This window comes from Chiloscyllium plagiosum, unplaced genomic scaffold (assembly GCF_037043375.1).
Source record: "Chiloscyllium plagiosum isolate Xiang-an unplaced genomic scaffold, Cpla_swu_hap1 HiC_scaffold_2, whole genome shotgun sequence".
NCBI classification, from domain to species: Eukaryota; Metazoa; Chordata; class Chondrichthyes; order Orectolobiformes; family Hemiscylliidae; genus Chiloscyllium; species Chiloscyllium plagiosum.
This window is the reverse complement of record NW_028270140.1, coordinates 123780277-123792290: the sequence shown is the minus strand read 5'-3', so window position 1 is coordinate 123792290 and position 12014 is coordinate 123780277. Positions and strand designations below refer to the sequence as shown.

The following is a 12014-nucleotide window of genomic DNA, read 5'->3' as shown; positions in this document are numbered from 1 at the left end:
CTTTATAGAGGTTTATAAAATCATGAGCATGGATAGGGTAAATAGATAAAGTCTTTTCCCTGTGTTGGGGAGTCCAGAACTAGAGGGCATAGGTTTAGGGTGAGAGGGGAAAGATATAAAAGAGACCTAAGGGGCAACTTTTTCATGCAGAGGGTGGTACGTGTATGGAATGAGCTGCCGGAGTGAGTGGTGGAGGCTGGTACAATTGCAACATTTAAAAGGCATCTGGATGGGTATATGAATAGGAAGGGTTTGGAGGGATATGGGCTAAGTGCTGGCAGGTGGGACTAGATTGGGTTGGGATATCTAGTTGGCATGGATGGGTTGGACCAAAGGGTCTGTTTCCATGCTGTACATCTCTATGACTCTATAAATGTGAAACAAACACAGAATACTGGAAAAAGTCAACAAGCCTTGACTTTACTGTTTCCATTTCTAAGGTTAGGCTGTCCATCCATATCCATGACAAGCCCACTGACTCCAACTCCAGTCACCTCGACAGCAGTTCCTCACAGCTTGCTCCCTGCTAGGATTCCATTCCATTGCATCTGATGATTCCATTTTCTACTGAGTTGCCTCCAATATTACCTTCTTTTTGTTCAACCATGCCCCCCCCACACCCTGTCACTGTAATTGACAGGGCCTTTCACCATGTTTCACCCATCTCCAGCAGTTTGACCTCGCCCCCACCCCGAACAATGAGAACATTCCACATGTTCTTATTTTCCACTCCACTAGTCTCCACATCTATCATTTTTGCTACCTTCAGAAGGGTGCCATTAACAAACATATGTTCCCTTCCCCTTGACTGTCAGCATTTCACAGGGTCTGTTCCCTCCATGACATCCTGGCCCACTCCTCCATCACTCCTAAACATTCTTCACTCCCCCATGACACCTTCCCATTCCTTTTGGAGATGGTGTTACATTTGTCCATTCACCACCTCCCTCCTCACTGTCGAAGGCCCCAACACATCTTCCAGATTGAAGCAGTGTTTCACTTGTACGTCTTTCAATCTCATCAACGTGATCCATTTTACATTGATGAGCCCAAATGCAGACTAGGTGACTGCTTTGTGGAACACCTTTGCTCTGTCTGCAGGAATGACCCTGATTCCTAGTTGCTTGCCATTTCAATAAACCATCTTGCTTTCATGCTAACATGTCTGGCTTGGGCTTGTTGCAATGTATTAATGAAGCAAACAAAAGCTCACAGAGTATCTAATTTACCATATTTACACATTGCAGTGTAAAGGTTGAATTTACAGCCTCATATTGAATTCAATAACTTCAGAAAATGACCACATGATGTCTGTTTTTCGATTTTTTTACGTCCTCCCTCTTCACCACCACCCCCATCCATAGCTGTGTCTTGTTTACTCTCTGTTTAGTAGAGAATACCAATTCTGTCCTTCTCACACATTAATTTACACCCATTCTATACCTTCCCCTCCTTTCTTCGCCAGTAATAAAAGCTTTTGTCTTTTGCACTTAGTCTCTACACCATTTTCCTTTTTGCCCCTCCTCCACCTCTATTAAACACGTAAAAAAAGACCTATTTTCCAACACACTTCGTTTCTGAAAAAGAGTTATACAAGACTCAAGACATTAGCCCCGTTTCTGTCTCCTCAGATGCTACCAAGCCTGTTGAGTTTCTCCAGCATTCTTTTTGTTTTGTATAAATAATATAGATTAAGCCTTTATTCATTAGCATTTAGGAAAATGAGAGGTGATCGTTTTGAAATATCCAGAATTCCAAGGGGGCTTGACAGAGTGGATGTTGAAAAGATGTTCCCAGTAGTGAGGGAATCTCAAATGAACGGAAATAGTTACACAATAAGGGGACATTTGAGTGGTGAGGAAATTTCTTCTCCCATATATGAAATTCTCTACCCTAGAAAGCTATGGAGGATAGATCACAAAGATTTTAAAGAGGAGTTGTAGATTTTTTTTTGAAATACTGGGTTGAGAGTCGTGAAGAGCTGGCAGATGATTTTGTGTCAGGGCAGAGCAGCCATGATCTTGTTGAATGGCAGGGCGAGCTTGAGACTTAAATGGCCTACTCCCACTCCTATTTCTTATGTTCATGCTCTGAAATGGGAACCACTGACAGACACTATTCCCTGCATCATCACTCAGTGGTGCTGTGACCAATTCCTGCAGCTAAATGGCTGTCTAGGGCAAGATCAATTCACTAAGCAAAAAGCTGGGATCAACCTTGGCTGGAGACCACAGTACAGTATTCTGTGAAGCAAATAACTTAATTTTAAACAGATTTGTAGAGCTCAGATGAATTTTACCGTTGTGGAGTCCTAAACATTTGTGGGTGCAAGCTTAGAAAAATATTGGACATTTTTCAGAAAATATGATCTGTCCTGCTATTGTGCACCAGAAAGAAATGCTCTGCTTTTTCTTCCCATTAATCTTTGTTGCTCTAATAAGGCAAATTCCCACTTAGTGAAGTACTGTATGATTGAAATCATTGTGCTCCTATTTTGCAAGCTGCCAAAACACTTACTGTAAGATGACTCTTACAGCAGTCACACACTGGATAATGTGTTCCATAATGTAACTTCCCTTTTCCCAAGGTATTGACCTCACAGTTTTCAACAGCTAATATCTTAAACAGATCAGTTTGAAAACGCCTTAGGGAGCCTTACTGGGGAAGGAGAAACCCAGGCTGTCTGAAACATGTAAAAACAATAAAATGTAGACAAAGTCAGCATTTTCCAGGGCTTTGTACGATTGTGTTTCAAACAGTACAACTTTGCACATTTAAAATTATTCATCCACAAATTCTTAATACCTTATTTGAGCCACTGCAATATTGCTATTTATACTTTCCATAACAACAGAATTCTGATCAACTGGTTTTCTGTCTCCTACCTAATTTTCCCTTTTGCTTCCTTGTAGCACCAGTCCTTGCTCTTCTAATGCAAGGAACTGTTATTTTTGGCTTTCCAACATTCATTTAATTCAATCGTAATCCATTTTCTGATTCATCCACTTTTTATCCCCCAAGGTTGTTAATGTTTCCCTGTGCTCAATATTAAATCTAACATCCCAACCGCATTGCTTTACCTCATGTTAAGTACTGTGCTGTTTCTCTTAATCAGTAGTTACTGTGGTCTCATCATTTTGGGGTATTTGCTTTCATTTGTTCCTGGGATGTGGGTGGCACTAGCAAGAACACATCTATAGAACATCCTCAGTATTCTGACACTTGACTTTGTTTGTCATCACTTAAGGGAGGTTTGGAGTTGACCTCATGGATATAGGCTGAAGCTTAGGCATTGATAAGGCAGACCAGGTAGAAGCAATAGATTTTATTTCCTAAGGGACAGTACTAAACTAGTTGGGTTTATGTTATTTTAATGCTGTTGTATTATTATTTACTTTGATATTATGGCAAGGTAATGGGTCAATCTGACTGTGGTGTTTGAAGAGAAGCTATGGATAAGCTTGTTTGGGTAAGGCAACCAGAAAAAAGAGCTTTGGAGTCATCTGGGTAGGTGATGGGGGCAGAAGTAGACCAGGTTGAAATAGCCCCATCAGCAGCATTTAACACTGTCAACAGCTCTTTATAAAAAAACAAAGCTGGATAGATATCTGACTAAGGATGGGAACTATTCATCATAAGTGATGAGCAAATTAGACATTGTGTGGAGTTTTATTTGCCAATTCCATTGGATGTATAGAAATACCATCAGAAGTGGAATACTTCCTGTCAAGGTGAGAACAGGGAGAAGTAAAACTAAAAAATATCCAGTGCTTGTAGCCAAATGAGAAGTCAAGAAAATGAATTGGAGGCACAGAGAAAGGAAAAGGAAAGAGTGCACTTGTATATGATCATAGAGTACTGTTGATCTTCTGAAAACCTTTGTGAAATTGACAGTTAATTGCCAGGATCATCTTCGGAGTACTATGTTTAGTTATCTTTTTGCTGGAAATAGAAGGAGCAAGTTCAAGAGTAGAACATTTTCACAGAATCCCTACAGTGTAGAAGCAGGCCATTCAGCCCATTGAGTCCATACCAATCCTCCAAAGACGCTCTACCCAGATCCATCCCCTTACCCAATCACTGTAACCTTGCATTTCCTATGGCCAATCCACCTAGCCATCTTTGGACTGATAGGAAACCCACACAGCGACAGGTCAAATGTGCAAACTCCACACAGACAGTCGCCCGAGAGTGGAATTGAACCCGGGTCCCTGGCACTATGAGGCAGCAGTGCTAGCCACTGAGCCACCCTGTTGCCCCCTTTTTTTTTAACCTTGTTATATTCATATGACGTGAATGTCTATGTTAATTGTCTGTAAACCATTGCATAGGAACCTTAAAGATAAAAGAAAAATATGAATGTAATCTTTTTTAAATTAGCTGTGAGATATATGCCCTAAATGGGACGCATGCCAAGATAGTGCACCATCAAATGAATCACTCAATGCAACTGTACAAATTATTCTTCTCTGTAGCATTCATAAATTGCATTTCATGCCACTTTTGTTCCTTCCAATGGAAATCCCATCTGTGTGTATTTGAGTGCTGCAGACAGTGTTTTATTTGGTTGCTTTAAAGCCAGAATTAAAATGGTTTATGTCCAATGTGATCTGTTTATTCCATACTCTGTTTCAACTCTTCTCTTGCTCCTATAGGTCCCGTTTTGCACAAAGGAAATGCTGCCTCCAGTATTGAACTGACTAAGTGGCAAAATTCCACCTTTAATGTGTCCATTCATTCTGCAATCCGATCTGGGAACTGGAAGCTATTAACAGGATATCCTGGTAGGGATTTTTAAGGAAATTGCACACTGTATAATATTTTGCTGAAATTGTGTTTTTCATACATTTGTGGATGCAGCCAGTAATTATTGCCCAGCCCTAATAGCCCCTGAGAAGGTGGTGAGCTGCCCCCATGAACACATGCAGTCTGTCTGAAGAATGGCGTCCTATTGTGATGTTAGGAAGGAAGTTCCACGATTTTGACCCAGTTGTAGTGAAGGAGTTCAGGATGGTGTGTCGCGTGGAAGGGAGCTTGCAGCTGATGTTCTTGTGCATTTCCTGGCCTTTTCCTTCCAGGAATGTTGTGGTTGTGGGTTTGGAAGCTGCAATCAAATCAGCCTTGGTGATACATTGCACCACTGTGTGAAGCATATACAGTGTCTTCATGAGCAGATCAGGCTCAGAATACTGCGGCAAGTAACTAACCTCCTGACTCCCCAAACCTCCTGTCCATTCTCTACAAGGCACAAGTCAGAAGTGTGATAATATATTTCCCATTTGCCTGGATAAGTTTAACATCATCCAGGGCAAAGCCATCCACTTGATTAGCATCACAGTATTGATAAGCCTTTTGGCACACCATGTCTATGCTGACTAACAAACACCAAACCATCCTAATTCCATTTACCTGCACTTAGTCCGTAGCCTGCTATGCCCTGGCATTTTAGGTGCTTACACTGATGCTTTTTTAATGTTGTAAGAGTATTTGTCTCCACCAGCCTCTCAACCAGTGTGTTCCATATATCTACCACCACCAGGGTGAAATAAAATTCTTATATCTCCTTACCTTAAACTTATGTCATCTAGTCTTAGACACCTCTGCCACTGGGAAGAGACTCCCATGATTAAGTATCTATTGGCACCAAATCCAGAAGCATCCACCCCCTCCACCATCGATGCTCAGTAGCAGCCTTGAGTACGATCTGAAAGATGCACTGTAAAAAGTCACCAAAGTTCCTTAGATAGCACTTCCAAACCCATCTCGAAGGACAAGGGCAGCAGCTGCATGGAACACCACCACCTGAAAATTCCTCTCCAAGCCATTCATCATCCTGACTTGGAAATATATCACCATTCCTTCACTGCTGGGTTAAAATCCTGGAATTCCCTCCCTTTGGGCATTATGAGTCAACCCCAGCATGTGAACTGCAGCAATTCAAGAAAACAGCTCACCACTGCCTTCTCCAGGGAATCTAGGGATGGGCAATAAATGCTGGCCCAGTTAGTGACTCCCATGTCTCATAGGAGAATAAACATCCACAGAAAATGGAAGCAGAAGCAGACCATTTGGCCCTTCAAGTCTGTCTGCCCTTCAATAGGAAGTGAGGGTAGAAATGGTAAATGTTCAAAAAGATTGTGAGGCAATAACAGTTAGTTTAACTTTGGTAGTGCAAAATCATTGGGAAACAGTTATTCAGGATAGGATCAGTAGTCACGTGGGTTTGTTAGGAAAAGTCAGCATGGATTTCTAAAGGAGAAATCGTGTTTAATTAACTTGCTGGAGATTTTTACAAGTATTAATGGAAAGAGTCAATGAGGGTAACACTTTTGATGTGGTATCCGTTTGATACAGTGCCTCATTACAAACTTGAGAAAACGGTTGGATATGTTACAAAAGGGACAGTGGCAACACGGATACAAAATTGGCTGAGCGATAGAAGGCAGAGAGTAACAATCAGTGGATATTTTTTGGCCTGGAGGAAGGTTTGTGGTGAAGCTCCCTAGAGGTCAATGTTCAGGTTATAGAGTATAGAAACAGACCCTTCAACCTACAACTTCCATGCCAACCGAACTATACTAATCCCTTTTACCTGCACCGGCAGAGAGTTCCACAGACTCACCACTCTGGGTAAAGAAATTCCTCCTCATTTCAGTCATAAATGGCCTACCCCGTATCCTTAAGTTGTGCCTGCTAGTTCTGGACTCCTGGATATTGGGAAGATCCTTCCTGCATTTATCCTGTCTGGTCCTTTCAGAATTTTATAGGTTTCAACGTAATCCCTCTCCTCCTTCTAAACTCCATTAAATATAATCCTAACCAGTGGAGTCTCTCTTCATACATCAGTCCTGCCATCCCGGGAATCGGTTTGGTAGGCCTTTTGGTAAAGAAAGTATGCAGGTACAGCTGACAGTGCAAAGGCAAATGAATGTTGGCCTTCATAGTGAAAAGAGTTGAGTACAGGAGCAGGAATGTCTTGCTGTCGGTGAGACTACCCCTGGACCATTGAGTGCAGCTTTGTCTCCTTATCTGAGCAAAGATGTTCTGGACACGGAGGGAGTGCAACAAAGATTTACCAGAGCTAAAAGTGATTGTTGGGAACAGCATCATCATACACAGAAGTGGCTGCACAGCTTTGAGGGAATATTGCTTCCAACCACATACCTGCTCCATCTCCTTTCATTTTCTTTTCCAAGCAATGTAATTTTCAACTCCCATAAAATTAGCTAGTTACATCCCTGCCTCAGCTCATCTACTGCTGAAACCCACATTCGTTTCTTTGTTTCCTCCCGTCTTCGTTATTCCAATGCACTCCTGGCTAGCTTCCCACCACTCAGCCCAATCATTGAAGCTAGCCATTGTGATAAAAGCTGAAATTGCACAGCTAATTGGAGATTTGAAATCAGTCTCAGGAGTCTTGGGTGTGTTTGGTCCTGGAAAAAGACGACAAGTGAATAGGAGTTTACAGCCTTTTAAAATTTGCTGAATGTGTTTAACCAATTTAAATTTAATTACCAAAACACAAGCAATTGTTGAGGCAATCCAAGTCAGAGAGGCTTTGAGGGTGTTTCCAAATCTGGAACTTTGAAAATGAAGGATTGGATTTTTTTTGCAAAGAAGACAACATCTTCTCAAAAGTCAAAGATGGTGCCCCACATATTCACTAATAGCTGGTGGGCTCTGATTCAAGGACATTGATCATTTAATGTGCAGCTTGTGGAATGTTATGGCTACAACTTTTCATATTTACCTCATTAAGCCTCGAATGTTAGAGTATAAAATGTATAATTTGTAGCTTGTGCTACTTTTCTAACTTTATATAGTTAAATTTAGTTTGTTCAAACTGTGGAATCTTGTAGTTTTATTTCTTGCTAAATACCTGGTATCTTAAGCTTCATCTACTTTAAACAAAAAAATGTTATTAGTCCCTAACTGGAGCATAACATTAGTTTGGCAGTCGCATACAAGATCGTAACACTTTCAGGAAGTTGTCCAGCAGTAAACCACCTGCTGAATAAACCCCTGAGCAGTTATTACAGTTTAGATTATTGGAATGTGAGAATTCTGTCATTAAGTCGATACAACTTCACTGTAATTCATTGATCGTAAAGTATTTGGGGATGCCCTTTTAAAATCCCGTCTGTCACTGTGTCTATGCATATGTCCATGCACATACATGTAGTGCTAGTTCAGACTTTCCCATTGGCATCCATTAATCCATCTTGTGTCCTGTTACATCATGACACTTAAAGGATTATCATTTTCAAAATAGCTATTATTTATTGAGCAGGATGATGCATCTGTAGTTGATTACAGTGGCGTTTCTGTGTGGACTATGTGTTATAACAAATTAACTGTGCAGTCCTTAGTATATGGAAAGTGCATTTTTCCCTCAGCAGCTGTCCTTGTTTGTATAACGCATGCCACTGGTGTTTTGAATTAGTCATTGCAGTGTACCACATCATTGAGATGTGATATGATCCTGTGATTCAAATGAAGGATTAGATTGTACTAACGAGAAATGTTCTGTTTACTGTAGGCTGCAGTTACTGGTTCCCGCCACCATCATTGTCCAAACAAATGGAGCCACTGTCCACTGAGCCACCAAAGAAAAACGTTTGGCTGTTTAACATTGCAGCTGATCCAGAGGAGCGAGTTGACCTTTCAGACCAATACCCTAGCATTGTTGAGAAGTTACTGTCAAGACTTCAATACTATCAGGACAGTGCAGTGCCTATAACTTACCCAGCAGAAGATCCAAAGTGTGATCCTGGCAAGAATGGGGTTTGGGGGTCTTGGGTCTAGGAGCCAAGATTGATTTGATTAAAACTAATAACGCTTATGTTACTGTTTCCACATGTCATTTTAATAGTAGGTGATGCTAAGCACTATGTTTGATTTCTGAAAATGCCTTTTAATACTTCTGGTGAATTCTCCACCAGCTCACCTTTAACTGAATGCCAAGTCAGTGTTCTTTGGGACAGTGTCACTTGCCAATGCCCCTCACAGTCAGGGGAAATATTTCCCCATGTTTTTACAACAATTTCACTATTTTTCAGTCCTCACAGCTGTCTGAACTTTCAGAGTTACAACATCTCAGAGGTGCAGGCAGCTGAGCAATTGGCTGAGTCTCGGAACAGAATGAAGTGCAGCCGGATCTCAAACTGCGGGAACAGAATGGAACAAAATTTAACAGCTGCCACTTTAGTTCAATAATCTCTTTACCTGACAGCGCTTCACTCAGCTGTGAAATATAATGTCATACTTGCTCACAAAGTTAAGCATTAAAGTAATGTGTTTTCTGTCTTTAAAGTAGAAATGCAAGTTAGGTTTTTTTTGCCATATCTCGTGAAGTTATTAACAGTGTAGCATGTGTTTAGTAATGACCTACTCACTGTTACTTGGTTTGGATGCTGTCAGAGTGACTCAGCTCCTGAGGTCAAGTGAGCCTTGACATCAAAGCAATGTTTGACCAAATGTGGCGTCAAAGAGCCTGATTGAAACTGGAGTCAGTGGGACTTGGTAGGGAAAACACTGTGCTGGTTAGAGTCATACCTAGCACAAAAGAAGGTGGTTTTTGATTGTTGGTCAGTCATCCCAACTCTACTTCTGTGGAAGGGTCATCTGACCTGAAACATTAACTCTGATTTCTGTCCATTGATGCTGTCAGGCCTGCTGAGCTTTTCCAGCAATTCCTATTTTTGTTTCAGCTGTAGGACTTCTCTGCAGAAGTTCCAGAGGGTAGTGTCTTAGGCCCAACCATCTACAGCTGCCTCATCAATGACCTTCCCTCCATCATAGGGTCAGAAGTGGAGATGTTTGCTAATGATTGCACAATGTTCAGCACTATGCGTTGACTCCTTAGACACTGAAGCAGCCTGTGTCCAAATGAGCAACACCTGCACAGTATCCAGAGAGAAGTAATATTTGTGCCACACAAATGCTTGGTAAGGACCATCTCCAACAAGAAGAAATCCAGCTAACACCTCTTGAAGTTCAACAGCAATAAAATGCTGAAGCCTCCACTATGGTTATCTTGGGGATTACCACTGACTAGAAACTGACTTGGACTCACCATATAAAAACAGTGGCTATAACAGCAGGTTAGATGCTGAAAATCCTGCAAGAAGCAAGTCACCTCCTGCCTCCCCAAAGCCTGACCACCATTAACAAGGCACAAGTCAGGTGTGTGCTAGATATCAAAGATCCTTAGACAGCACCTCCAAAGCCCATGACAGTTACCATCTGATTGGACAAAGGGAGCCAATACATGGACCACCACTATCTGCAAATTCCCCTCCATGCCAATCAATGCCCTTACTTGGAAATATATCATTTTTCCTTCGGTGGCATTGGTTCCACAGCCTTGAACTCTTTTCCCCCCCCCCCCAAAAAAAAGCATTAGGTGCACCTACAACAAATTGAACAAAATAAAATGAACAAAGAACCTTACCTTACAGCACAGGAACAGGCCCTTTGGCCCTGCAAGCCTGCGCCGATCCAGATCCTCTATCTAAACCTGTCACCTATTTCCTAAGGATCTGTATCCCTCTGCTCCCTGCACATTCATGTTTCTGTCTAGATACATCTTAAATGAGGCTATTGTGCCCGCTTCTACCACTTCCGCTGCCAACGTGTTCCAGGCACCCACTACCCTCTGCGTAAAGAACCTTCCATGCAGATCTCCCTTAAACTTTTCACCTCTCACCTTTAACTCATGGCCCCTAATAATTGAGTCCCCCACTCTGGGAAAAGGTTTCTTGCTATCCACCCTGTCTGTACCTCTTGTGATTTTGTAGACCTCAATCAGGTTCCCCCCTCATCCTCTGTCTTTCTAATGAAAGTAATCCTTATCTACTCAACCTGTCTTCATAGCTAGCACCCTCTATACCAGGCAACATCCCAGTGAACCTCCTCTGTACCCTCTCCAAAGCATCCACATCCTTTTGGTAATGTGGTGACCAGAACTGTACGCAGTATTCCAAATGTGGCAGAACCAAAGTCCTATACAAGTGAAACATGACCTGCCAACACTTGTACTCAATACCCCGTCCAATGAAGGAAAGCATGCAGTATGTCTTCTTGACCATTCTATCACCTTCAGGGTACAATGGACCTGAACATTGAGATCTCTCTGTACTTCAAATTTTTTCCTGGGCTTTGCTATTCACTGTATAGTTCGTTCTTGAATTGGATCTTCCAAAATGCATCACCTTGCATTTGCCCTGATTGAACTCCATCTGCCATTTCACCACCCAGCTCTCCAATCTCTCTGTATTCTGCTGCATTCTCTGACAGTCCCCTTCACTATCTGCTACTCCACATAGAGTCATAGAGATGTACAGCATGGAAACAGACCCTTCGGTCTAACGCTCCAGGGAAAACAGCCCCACCCTGTTCAGACTCTCCCCATAGCCCAAATCCTCCAACCCTGGCAATGTCGTTTTAAATCTTTTCGGAACCCTTTCAAGTTTCACAACATCTTTCCAATAGGAAGGAGACCAGAAGTGAAGCAATATTCCAACGGTGGCCTAACCAATGTCCTGTACAGTCGCAACATGACCTCCCAACTCCTGTACTCAATACTCTCACCAATAAAGGAAAGCAAACCAAACGCCTTCTTCACTATCCTATCTACCTGCGACTCCACTTTCAAGGAGCTATGAACCTGCACTCCAAGGTCTCTTTGTTCAGCAACACTCCCTAGGACCTTACCATTAAGTGTAGAAGTCCTGCTAAGATTTGTTTTCCCAAAATGCAGCACCTCACATTTATCTGAATTAAACTCCATCTGCCACTTCTCAGCCCATTGATCCATCTGGTCAAGATCCTGTTGTAATCTGAGGTAACCTTCTTTGCTGTCCACTACACCTCCAATATTGGTGTCATCTGCAAACTTACTAACTGTACCTCTTATGTTCACATCCAAATCATTTATGTAAATGACAAAAAGTAGAGGACCCAGCACCGATCCTTGTGGCACTCCACTGGTCACAGGCCTCCAGTCTGAAAAA

At 42.0% G+C, this 12014-nt stretch overlaps 1 protein-coding gene across 2 annotated transcripts in view; it reads left to right on the top strand.

The window, feature by feature from the left end:
* arsb (arylsulfatase B) overlaps positions 1–8842 on the top strand; it is an 80375-nt gene extending 71533 nt beyond the window's left edge. For both annotated transcript variants that reach the window (XM_043706943.2, XM_043706933.2), the window contains exons 7-8: positions 4656–4784; positions 8540–8842. In XM_043706943.2, the coding sequence (XP_043562878.2) occupies positions 4656–4784; positions 8540–8805 (395 nt within the window). In that variant the 3' untranslated portion in view covers positions 8806–8842. The remainder of the gene's footprint in view (positions 1–4655; positions 4785–8539) is intronic.
* The last annotated feature ends 3172 nt before the right edge of the window (positions 8843–12014 follow it).